Here is a 12863-nt window from a genome sequence, read left to right on the forward strand (position 1 = left end):
TCGGAGAACAGTTTCATTATTACTACTTTCTGGAAGAACAAACAAAATTATTTGCCAGGATGCTTGAAATGATGAATTGCTAAAAACGAAGAGAAGTATCTTTACGATCCTTGTAGATGCCTCTTAATGTATCTCTTCATTTTCCTTCCAAAGGCCATTTGTTTATTAGGATCTTCCCAGCGAAGGCTCCCAATGCATATTTCAAACATCAGTTTAAAATGATTCTTCAGGTGTGATGCCAGAGACTTCAAGAGCGCCCTTCGCAGCACTTCTGTGTTCCCCGGCATGTCCTTCCAAGCTCCCTCCTGTCGCCCAAGTGCCTTCTGAATAACAAAGATTTCTGGCTGGACAATGCTTGGGTCCAGTTCAGAGAGTGTTCTTGTGTTTCTTTCATCATCTAATAAAGATGGGTGTGTGTGTGTGCTGTGGTCAGGAGCAGCACGTCTTAGGGAGGAAGGGCAAACTGAGATCCTTGGATTCAAAGACGGTGACCCCATCACTTTCTCTTACATAAAAATTGTATTCATCCCACACTTCCTACTGCAAATCACTCTGGTACGACGTGACAATGCAGCAGATACCCAAGGACTTTTCCCACATCACACTACAAACATAGCCACCCTCTCTGGGGAGCCTAAGAGAAACTTTGGGGCTTCCACTTCCCCTCCATTTGTTTGAAGGATCAAGAGAACACAGTTCCATTTTCAACAAAAATTAAAAAGGAAAATCATGAAAAGAACCAGCCTCCTCTTTTTTTTTTTTCTCTCTTAATATATTGTTGCATCCAGGGAAGAGGAAGCCGTGAGCGCCACTGATACTGGGTCCCCAGGGACCCTACAAGGGTCACTCCCCAGCTATCAAATGAGCATGTCTTCCTCCACCCGCACAGCAAGTTTGTAAGGGGACTGGAAGTTCCTTTTGGCTCTGCTCTGCTGTGCAAAGATATGAAATGCCACAGTGCTATAGGGACTCAGGCTGTGTTCACACCTGGGTTTTCACAGGGAAGACAGTTTTTGGTTTTAAGGCTTTGGAGATTTGAAAAACCATTAGCCGCGATCCTGCCAGCCTCACAGGCCTTGCGAGGAACTGCACGTTCCTCAAGGACAGGAGCAAATTCCTTCCACACGTTTTTGGTTTTCTTATTTCTCCATAAGGCACTGTCCGGTGCCACAGGCCAATTCAATTCGGGACATAAAATGTGACAACATCTCATTTATTCTGCATTGTTATAAAACAAGGCGTGCACCGGACAAGAATTTCCAAGTGACTGTACTGTCACCCTTGGAAGCTTAAAATGAAAATGGATTTGGAGTGCATCTGGCTAATAAACAGGCAGGTTCATTATTGCCAATGTGTGCTATTTTACTGGCTGCATCAGAGATGTAGGGCCTAACTGGGTGACGGGCCCTGAGGAGGGCACGTGATGGGATGAGCCCTGGGTGTTATGCTGTATGTTGGAAAATTGAATATAAATTTAAAAATTACCTTTAAAAAAAAAAAAGAGAGAGATGTAGGGCCTACAGAGACCAAAGGGACTCTTTGCAGAGCCTCCTTTGTGGTGTCGGACTTCTAGCATCTTTCCTCGGTTTTCTGCTTCCTGACTGTGTACTCGGTTGTCCTTACTTCTGCTGTTCTTTCCCTTGATCTGTGTCTGAGAAGCTTCATTTTCTTCTCTGGTCCTGACTATTTACTTCATCAGCAACTGTAACTCAGAACAAAACTGAGAGAAACTGGATGGGCTTAATTCTACATACATTACCTGGTAAACATACTCTTTTGCCAACTGAGTAAGGAGCATGGGTTTTATGATAGCTCTGAGATTCTAATTCATCCCTTCTGTTATTATGTGAGGGAATGGCCTTTGTTTTTGTTTTTTTTTTAATTTATTTATTTATGATAGTCACAGAGAGAGAAAGAGAGGCAGAGACACAGGCAGAGGGAGAAGCAGGCTCCATGCACTGGGAACCCGATGTGGGACTCGATCCCAGGTCTCCAGGATCGCGCCCTGGGCCAAAGGCAGGCGCCAAACCGCTGCGCCACCCAGGGATCCCAGGGAATGGCCTTTGTATTAAGCAGCATTTTGTTTTGTACTTAGAAAAATATACTTTTGTTATTGTGACAATTAGCACCCAGCAGAACAAATCAACTGGACCCCAAAACAGATTTTGAACCACCCGCTTCTAACCCTTCCTTGCTACCTCCTTAATCAAGGCCAATGTCATCATTCACAAACTATTTTTTTTTATTTTTAAATATTTATTTTTAAAGATTTTATTTATCCATTCATAGAGATGCAGAGAGAGAGAGGCAGAGACACAGGCAGAGGGAGAAGCAGGCTCCATGCAGAGAGCCCAACGGGGGACTCGATCCAGGGTCTCCAGGATCATGCCCTGGGCTGCAGGCGGCGCTAAACTGCTGCGCCACCGGGGCTGTCCCATTCATGGACTATTAAAACTGCTTTTTAATGGCCTCCTAATACCATCCTGGCTTCCTTCCAACCTGTCCTCCACACGATAGCCAGAAGAAGCATTAGAATACGTAAAACTCATCTTTCACCACCACCCACCAAACCTTGCTCAGTGGTTTCCCGTATCAGCTTCACCGTACATCACTCTCCTGCTCCCGCTGAGTGCTGCCACACCGTCCCCGCTCCTGGGCCACGTTCCCTCTCCCACAGCCTTTGGCATATACTTTCTGCTCTGTCTGGCATGCTCTTCCCCTGGTTTTCTTCATGGATGGCTCCTTAGATCTTTAAGTTCTCAAATTAAATGTCACTTTTTCAGAGAGACAATTCCTGACCACGCTAATTCACTATCATTCTCTGCTTAGGGTGGAAGGACATATGAGAGTGAACACAAGCATGGAAAATCTTTGTATCACATGTCAACATCCACCACGTAGCAGGCACCATGGAGAGTCGTTAAAAAATCAGGCAATGACCTTGCCAGTTGACTTCAGTCCTTTACCAATAGCCACCCTGGTGCTAAGACAAAAAACAAACAAAACCATATGAATGAAGTAGCCATAGTGATACATATGGAGGCTACACATGTGCCCAACAGCATAACGTACATCTACCAAGGCCGATCTAACTCCTGTCACTGCCGAATATCCAACACGCCAGCAGCCAAGGCTGATGCTGAGCTTCCAAAATGGCACAGTTGCTCAGGAAGATCATTCACTTGGCGAGAAGTTGACCATGTTGAATCTTTTTCATCTTGAAGAGCCAGTGGTTTTTGTTTTTTTGTTTTTTTGTTTTTTGTTTGTTTGTTTGTTTGTTTGTTTTTCATAGGAACAGACCCACATTTGCCAGGATAGAGACCGGAGTGGCCCCACTTGTCAACACCCACAGTAACACACCGTTCAGTAGCACACTGCTCACTCCTGTAACTCTGAGTTCTGCAGGGTTAGAAATTTTCCTCCTCACAAAGGGATACGCTTTCACCTGGGGATATCGCAAGGGTACCACTGAATCATAAGCTACAGCTGCCATCTGGGCATCTTTTGTTCCTTGTCTCCAGGGACCAGCACAAGGGATGGGGTCACCATTTTGGCAGAGGGAATCCACTCAGTCATCAGGAGGGAAAAGGCTGCTGTTACAAAATGGGTCAGAGAGGAGTACACGTGGAACCCAGGTAACCCATTCGGGTTTCTTTTGGTATTTCCTTTCCCACTTGTGACTATAAATGAACAAGTACAGCAACCTCATTCTGAAAAGAGGATGTGTCTTAGTCCATGCGGGCTGCTATAACGAACCACCACAGACTGAGTAGCTTAAGCAATAAACATTTATTTCTCACAGTTTCGGAGCTTGGGAATTTCAAGATCAAGGTGTTGGCAGGTTCTGTATCCAGTGAGGGCCTGCCTCCTGGTTTGCCTTCTTGCTGTGTCCTCTGGTGGTAGAGAAAGAGAGAGCTCTGGTTTTCTCTTCTTCCTGTGAGGACACTAATCCCATCATGGAGGAAGCTCCATGTTCATGATTTCATCTAAACCTAATTACCTCCCAAAGGCCTTATGTCCAAATACCATCACACTAGGGGTAAGGGCTACTAATTTAGGGTGGGAGGACACAAACTTGTAATCCTGAGCAACATGGTGGTCAAGACTCAGACCCCTTAGGGATGAGAATGTGGGTCACACTACCTGAAAAGCCACTAAGACCGGCAGAGGTAGTGTCTGATGGAGACAGGGACCCAGACAGGTAATGGAGGAAGGAGAAGAGGAGTACTGGCTGCGTCTCCTAGACCAATTAGAGCCGTGGGGGCTAAAGTTTATCCCACTCATCTTCCACTTCTAAGTTTTCTTTCAGAAAGACGGGCCCACTGGTATCCTGGGGGAGATGCTCCATGGGTGCACATGAATAGGTGGACCAGAGGAATGCAAGGGTAGGGGGGCTGTAGTAGACACCGGGGCGAGTCAAGCCATGTCTCTTCAAGGAAGGACGCGTACGGAGCTGTCAATCAGTAGACAGCCTCTAGCCATTGGCTCCCTCGGGGTGTGTCCCTGTTACAGAGTCACACCTTCCTGAGGTCATTCCCTTTCCAAGGCAGCCCATACCTGGTGACTGAGCAAGAGGGGTGTGCACAGGCCTGGGCATCTCTGCCCAACGTGGCACAACCCTGATGGGCAATCGTTGCCCAGAGCCACCTGCCATGCTGGGTGAGGCTCGGTGAGGCCTGCATCAGTTTGTCCCCTCTCTTTACTCGAACTTCTCTCCCCACCCTTTCTTTTCACTGGTGCTAATCCTTATTAAGCATCTTGCACCCAGATTTGTCTCACTGTCTACTTCCAAAGAAACCAACGTGGTACATGCTTTGGTGGCAAATGAGGAACTTGCTAGCTAGGTCGTTTGGAGCAAATTATTTCACTCTGCGGAACCTCCATTTCTTTGGCAGTAAAATGGAAATAACAATATTTACCTCTCAGGGTTGGGCTGTGTGAGGTGTGGAGAAAATCAGGTGTGTGTCACCTGGTCCAGCGTACAGCATAGAACAGTGTATGATGTTTGACAAGGAAGCCCTCTCAGAAATGATGACTTCCCATGCCGACCCAGCTTTGTGAGCTCTCTGCTGGGAAGGGAGAGCTGAGTGTTCTGTTTTCTGGCCACTTTGTTCCTAATAATAACGGCGAGTTCTTGAACAGCATGCACCACCAGCCAGGCACTTTGCAGGTGTCTTGCATATATTAACTCATTTAACCTGCAAACAACTTGGTGAGGAAGGTTCCTAATCCCATTTGACAGGTGAGGAAACAGAGGCACAGGGAGGTCCACAAACTGGCCACAGGTTCCAAAGATGGCAAGTAGGAGAGTTGGGCTTTGAACCCTGGAACCTGACACCAGAATGTGTGCTCATTCCCAGCATAAGTGTATGGCCTCTTGGTTAAACTTTACAGTACAAAGAAGTTGACATGGAATAAAGCAGTCTTGCTGCCAACTTCCCACTTCTTCATGACACCCTTCCAGAACTAGTTTTTCTAAATGGGAAAGAGAAAAGGCTGAGGAAGATGTCACCTGCCTGCGGATGGTGTGAGGTTCAGGAATCCTTCCCGAAGCCCTGAGGCAGGGAGAAGTCAACATCTGTACCTCCCTGGGGTCGAAGCCCCAGGGGGAACCACTCTGGCAGAAGGTCTGAGGGCACGAGTGCAACGTTGGCAATGGTCGCTTCCTTGCAAAATTTCAGGTATTTGCAAATAATTAACTCAGCCTTTTTGACATGTCTTTATTTGCTTAAATTAACAAAATATAGGTTACATGCTATTTTCAGGTAAACTGCTTTTTCCACTGAAGCAGAAAGCAATATTCACAACTTGGGTGACTACACACTTGGAGTTTTAGTATTTAAATAGCAAGCCAGAATTCTGTACAAAATCAACATTTGGTGTAATGCTGTCCAAATATGTGAAGGTTTTTAAATGTTAGCTCTGTTACATTTTGTTCCAGCAAAGCAGACAGAGATCATGATTCAAAATTCGATGTTAATATTTTATTAAATTCCTTTAGGGCTTAATAAATACAGTATGCATATTGGGCTTCCTCACGCAGCGACTCATATACAAATATACCAGTTACCCCTGCGGGGTTACGAAAGGTCAGCCTCAGTCTCATGGCCAGCGGGGATTCAAATTTTTAAAAAGAGAGGATGAAAGAGGAATTAGAAGGCAAAAAAGAGGGGCGTAATCATAGGCCTGAATAAAAAGGATAAAAGAAAAATATGCCACTTGGCTGATGAGTTGGCTGCTTCAAAGCGACAGTGGCCAAAAGCCTGGGAAGCACACGGTAGTGACCTATTCTCAGAGTGCCACAAGAAAGAAGGTGGGTGCCACGCTGCCCTGACCCTTAGACTGCCGATAACCTTGGGTGCTTTTACCCCTTAATTCTCTTGGGGTGATCCCCATAGGTCTGTCCTTCAGGTTTGCGTTCTAGTTAATTAGCTCAATAGGCAAGTTGGCCCACCCTTCCCCTAGCTCAGCACTCCTACAGAGGGTGTCCATATAATTTATTACCCAAACTGGGACTCTTTTGAGAGTTGACGTGATACTCTTAGTAATTATCCTGGGGCAGAGGTATAAACCAGGGTTGCTCCAGGCACACCAGGACATTGGTCACTCATCAGCACACAAAACCAAGCCTTTAGCCTTAGTTCTCACAAAATCGGTATCTATTTACCATCAGGCTAGACCTGATGGAGTCTCTCATACCCAGAGTCAGGAACTAAAAACAGGCTTTATAATACACTTCCTAACACTTTTTAAATTACTTTCCTTAGACCTTTTTTTTTTCTCCCTCAAAATGAAATTTTACTTGGAAGGCTCACATGAAAAACAGATGAAATGTGAGCCCGTGGAGTGAAGTGGGCATGAGAGCTGAGTTTCTCCTTTTCCCCTCGCAGCTTTGTAGGGGCCTAAGAGGGACCTCTGGCTCCTCACTCCACAACTTGGAAACCACCCTTCTAGACCGTACTCTCTCCATCTCAACATGAACTTGATCCTCAAACATTCCCACATGATTCATTGGTTGGAAGACACTAGAGCTTGCCATTCTGGATTCCCTGGTTCCAGCGAGGCATACCCAGAACGAGCTGGAAGTCTGAAGCCCCGACAGCAGGTCTACAAGCGCTCTAGACTACTGAGAGAATGACCTTGTAAGAGAACCCAAGAGCTGGAGGGTCACAGAGCATGCCGCCGGCCTCCTTGTGATGTTATCAGGGGCACTAATGAGCTATATTCATAAGGAATGGAAGGCAAGTTGCCCCTCGGAGGACTGGGGACGGTTTCCTGGCACAGAGTTGTGCTTGTACCCACAACAACCCACTCTATCACCATCAGCATCCCCTTTGCAGGAGCTTGACCTCAGAACAGGGGTGGCAGTAGGAAACCCAAACAGCTTTGGCACTTTGCGGTGGTGGTGAGGCTGGAAAAGAAAAAAGAGCTTTAGGCGAGGTAGCAGGAGAAATGCGTCAGGGATCCACGAAGCCCGTGGGCAGATGATTAGAAGTAGATGAGGCTCCGGGGGAAGAGAAAAAGCCAGCATCCGGCCGTCAGAGACGACGGGCCAGGCCCTCCAGAGAGATGTCCTGGGAACATTAGGAGGAGAGAAAGCCAAATCACAAACAGTACCTAGCTCTACAAATAAGAGTTGAAACTACCACCCAAGAGGCAGTTTTTACATAAACACAGACACAGTACCAGAGGGTTAGTCACAGGTGGGCCACCCCCGGGGAGGCGGCTCTACCCGGCGCCCGGCCTGGGGAAGCCTGCCCGCCCGTTAGAGTCGTCACCACTCACTGGCATCGTGATTCAAGCGTCTCGGAGGAAATAATTAGTCACTGCGGGCTGGCTGGGTGTGTTTTAAGTGTATTAAGTGACCATAAACATCACAGGCATCATCTTCTAGAACAAAAAGCGTGTGTTTATACAGTGTGTGTGCGTGTGTGCCTGTGCATGCACACATGCGTGCGTGTTTGTGTCCTGATGAGGCTCTTACATGACAGATAAGAAGCCCCGAGTCAGCGGTATGACTTCAGAGTCTCCTACTCTATATTTTAATGAGTCTGAAGCCAGAAACATGTATTTACGGAGTTCCTGGGACGGGTCTTGGGAGCCACCATATTAGCCCGCTCAGTCTTTCTCAATCCTGGCTGCACAGAAGAATCATCTGGAGCAACCTTTTAAAAAAAAAAAAAAAAAAAAAAGTACAGGAGTTGGCGCTCCACTCCAGACCAAATGAAATCAGAATCTCAAAGGTTGAGGCCTCAGCATTGGTTACTTTTCTTTTTTTTTTAAGTTCCCCTAGATGATTCTAATGTGCAGGCAGCATTGAGAACGAGTCCCGAATCCCCCTTTATCAGTAAGTGGCTGATGGTTATTCTAATATTCTATTCTAGATAAGCGACACTTGGATGGCAGGAATCCCTCCCCGCACGCCCAGCTCCGGCACTGCGGAGAAATCCAGGGCCTGCAAACTCTTGGTTGTGCAGCTGCTTGGTGGGCCGCAGGCCCCAGAGCAAGGCCTCCAGGAGGGAGCTCTGCTCAGGCCACGGAGGGTGAGGCTGCAGACGCTGAGCACTCTGGGGCCACCTGGGGAGAGGCTCCACGTGCTCCACCTGAGGCAGGGAGACGTCACAGATCAAGGCAGACAGGCAGGCATCTGAGTTCTGCTGGGTTTTCACCACTTTACAGTCATTCATATTTTCTTGAAATTCTATCTTGTATCTGCAGCAACTATTGAGAGCATCCTCGTCAATACCTCACTCTCGTCCTTTCTGGTATGTCGGATTATTTAATGACAGTGATTTATATATATATCTATGTATAGATATATACACACAACTACTAATGTTTTCACCTATCTGGAAAAAAATTGTGAGTTCCACACATTCAACTAAATCATCATTAATAAGGTAACGTGTCAAGCACCATATTTTTGCAACTAAAAAGAAATTTACCACGTATTGCGTATTAGTCAAAGGAAGAAAGAATTTCTAAAAGCACCTCAGCGTCAGCGTCCAGTTCGGCCCGGCGAGCACGTACAACATACTGTCCGGCAGGTGCACGCGGCAGCACCGGGGAGGCCGGCGTGTGTGCCGGAAATCGGGGCCCTGGCGTGGCCTGCGAGGGAAGCATTCACGTGGCGGGGGACAGTCCCCGCTGGTGCGGCCCGAGACCCTGGCTGTGGCAGGTGACAGCTCACGCAGAAGGCGCTCCTGGCACGGCCTCGCTCCCATTGTCCAGACGTGATTTGAAGACCGTGCACTTAGATCCCTAAAAGCACCGCTTGTTTTTCCATCTTCCTCTCCAGTAATTCCTTTAAACTCTCATCTCTGTGCTTGAAGTACAAGTAATCGGGGAAGGGGGGGCCCCGCCGGGCACCGAGCAGAGCCCGTGGGCGGAGGCGCTCCTCTCCGCGGGCTCGGTCCCGGTCCCTCTCCCTCTCGGGGCCTCCCTCTGGCCCTGCGCTGTCCCGGCCCCGGGCCTTGGCCTCTGTGCCCGCCTCGCCCTCGGCCTGGCCCGCTGCGCAGGGGGGCTGCTGGGGGTGCTGCGGGCCCGGGCTGTGTCGCCGGGGCTCACGGCGGGGGTCGTCCTCCTCCTGCTGGGGGCGGCAGCTGGCCTGGGAGCCCTCCCCGGCAGGCTGCAGCTGGGGCACCCCGGGCCCACGCTTCTGGGACAGGTCGAAGGGCTCCTCCTGCTCCAGCCCCCCGAGGGCCGCGGCCGCTGGTGCCAGGGCGAGCCTCCCCCGGCCGAAACCTGCGGGAGCAGAGCAGAACTCAGGCTGGGGCGTGGGGAGCCGGCCCGCCAGCACCAGGCCCCAGGACAGCCGGGTCTGCACCCCAGAAGCAAGCAAAGCCCGGGTTAAGCGTCCGCATCCCGACCCCAGCCCAGGTCTTAACCTCAGGGTGCTAAGCTCAAGTCCTGCAGGGAGCTCCGGGCTGGGTGTGCGGAGCCCAGCCAGAAAAAGTCAAATGAGGTTAAAATTAAAAGTAAAATATATATTGGCAGATTGAACTCCAATAAAAAAAAAAAAAGCTGGTATTAAAAAAATAAAAATAAGATAAGATAAAATAAGATAAGATAAATAAAATAAAATAAAATAAAATAAAATAAAATACGCTCCCAGTAAAGCTGTGGAGAGACGGGCCTTGTCACGGATGTCGTGGGCATCAGGAGGGCTCCTTTATGGTAAATTTGGCAACAGGAGCCAAAAGCTTATAATAAGCAGCTTCTGACTTAGCAGTTATACCACTGAGAGCTTAAACTATGGAAATAGTCAAGTGCACAAAATGTGGAAGGATGCTCCTCTACCACATTTTTTTTTATAGTGAAACTGAAAGGATAGAGGTTTTAGATAAATGATACAATGAACACGTGTAGATGTAGAGACCGACTAAGCGTCGTAAAAAGGTAGTCTATATATTTTAAGTAAAAAAACCTATATTTATCATATATATTTATAGTGTAGGCCCCATCTTATCTGTCTTTATCAAAAAATATCTGGATGAATTTATGTCAAAATCTCACAAATTAGGTGATTCTGACATTTTTCTTTTCATTTTTTTAAAAAGATTTTATGTATTTATTCATGAGACACAGACAGAGGCAGAGACATGGACAGAGGGAGAAGCAGGCTCCATGCAGGGAGCCCCATATGGGACTCGGTCCCGGGACCCCGGGGTCACGCCCTGGGCTGAAGGCAGACGCTCCACCAGTGGAGCCACCCAGGGATCTCTCTTCTCACTTCTAAGATATTCCTTATTCTATTATTTTCAGTGAGCATATATTTTACCATAAGAAAAAATAACATAGCAAAGGTATTATCATCTTGAAAAATACATGTGTCTACCACTTGGAGCCAAGAAGGCCACCCCATAACGGGGCCCCCGAGCACGGCGGAGGGGAGAGGGCCTGAAGAGACCCAGAGCCCCCGTGTGCACCCCAAGGATCCGTGCTGCTGAACTCTGTTGTGCCAAAGGGCCGGCCTCCCTCTCAGCCTGGGGTTGAGGGCCCTGTGAGGGGGGTACCTTGCCGGAGCCCAGGGACACAGGCCTGCGCCTCTCACCCCAGGTGTGATCCCAGCAGTCGGGGCCCAGGCGAAGGCGGGGGCGCCTACAGGAGCCGACGTCCGGCCCAGGCTGCCTTGTGATGTCAGGCAGCGAAGGCGCCTGCAGCTTTAATCATACAAGGCACGTGGGGAGGATCTTTTTAATCCGATTCAGGATTTTTTGGGGCCGTTTCAAACACTGGAGTGCAAAAGTGCTCACACCGTTTGTAGATGAAAACATTACAAATTGTTGAAAGTCTGTTAACTTTCAAAGTGTCTCTCTGATACATAGTGACGCTCTTTATTTTTCCACAAGAATGACAGGCTCGTCAGGTGCCTTTTAGGATCCGAGCCCCCCGTACGGGGTAAGTCACAGTCACCAGGTTGGGCTTTCCAGCGGAGGGCCCTCTCCTCATTGCCTTCTGTTCCCAGCCCCAGAGACTGGACAAACTTCACCAATTCTGGAAAAACCCAGGCCTAGGTTGGAAGTTGGCTCAGGCAAGGAGAGATGCAGAGAATACTCCGGGAGAAAACCAGTCTCCGCGGGGTGGGGTGGGGTGGGGTGGGGGTGGGGTGGGGACTGCTTTTGTTTTTTAACTGGAATTTTTTCAGGGCTTTTGCATGAACTCTAGGCTTTGCTCTGTGATGCCCACAGCTACTGTCACTCGGTTATCAACGCAGGTACTGTGAAAAGGATGAAAACTGCCTTCATTCTGTTCCACGCTGTGGGGGGGAACATGTGTGTCCTATTTACGCATATATGCGCCCACTGGCCACCCCCCGGGGAGGGCGGGACAAGGGGCAAACATGAGCCCGTCACCCCGCGAGCACTGGCTTAGTGCAGCAGGTCCTGATTGAGCCCCGGGTCCAGGGCCGCACAGTCCACGACGCCGCTGGGCCTCAGTGCGGCCTGGGCTGCGGAGCCGGAATCACCCAGGCCAGTCTGGGGGGGCGCTGGGCACCCCTGGGGCATCTCCGGAGTACAGAGCACTGCACAGGGAACAGCAGGGCACCGTGGGGTCTGCAGCCGCGAGCGTGTGTCCGCTGTCCCCGTGCACACACCCGCTGCTGTCGCCTCCCTGGTCCCCGGCAGCCGCACCTGCCGCCTGTTTGTGGCTCGACCGCCCAGGGGGGCAGCCCGCCCAGTGGGTGCGCGAGCCACATAAGGCCGCCTCGGCTCGGGCCGGGAGTGGAGCGGGAGGGAGAGGGGTCCCCGCACAGTCCAGGGAGGGCTCCGCGGGGACCCGGGCGCCGTGCCCTGCGCACGGGCCACTCAGCCGACCCAGCGGGGAAAGCGTGCCTGGGCGCCCCGCTGTTTTGGAAAGGGGAGAAAGATCCCTCGCCCTTTAACGGCAGCACGATGGAAAGGATCTGCCCAAGATATTAGTTCAGGGTCAGTCAGCTCTGCGTTCGAGTCTTGGCCCTGCCGCTTTTCAGGGAGGTGGCTTTGGGCAAACCAGTATCCTGCGGCCTCAGTCACCCCATCTTACAAAGCTGGGGCTGGGAGACATTCCTCTAGCCTTGCGCTGTTGAAAGATTAAAGGGGACGGGACACCCGAAGTGGCGTCTGGAGCAGAACCTCGTCCCAGTCCTGGGTGGCATCATCATGACACTGCGCGGCTTCTCTGTGACCCCTTTCATGCACCACCTTCCGACAGCAGTATTGCATGTGCTGTGGTAACGTCAAGAGCCTGCTCCTCTGCCCCTGCTGTGGCCTTGACAGTTGTGACCCCTTTTAACAAGAGGAATAACCCATCCCCCCCACGGAAAGTAAAGCCCCCTAAGCGCAAGCTCAGCTCCCCGGTGGTACCCGCTGGCCTCAGTGGGC

The 12863-nt window shown here is 49.8% G+C and overlaps 1 protein-coding gene across 1 annotated transcript in view; it reads right to left on the minus strand.

The window, feature by feature from the left end:
• Positions 1–5706: 5706 nt before the first annotated feature.
• The window catches only part of ZNF366 (zinc finger protein 366), a 46812-nt gene continuing 39655 nt past the window's right edge, over positions 5707–12863 (minus strand). The window contains exon 5 of the mRNA XM_035713948.2: positions 5707–9744. Coding sequence (XP_035569841.2) covers positions 9254–9744 — 491 coding nt within the window. The 3' untranslated portion in view covers positions 5707–9253. The remainder of the gene's footprint in view (positions 9745–12863) is intronic.

This window comes from Canis lupus, chromosome 2, assembly GCF_003254725.2.
Source record: "Canis lupus dingo isolate Sandy chromosome 2, ASM325472v2, whole genome shotgun sequence".
Lineage (NCBI taxonomy): Eukaryota > Metazoa > Chordata > Mammalia > Carnivora > Canidae > Canis > Canis lupus.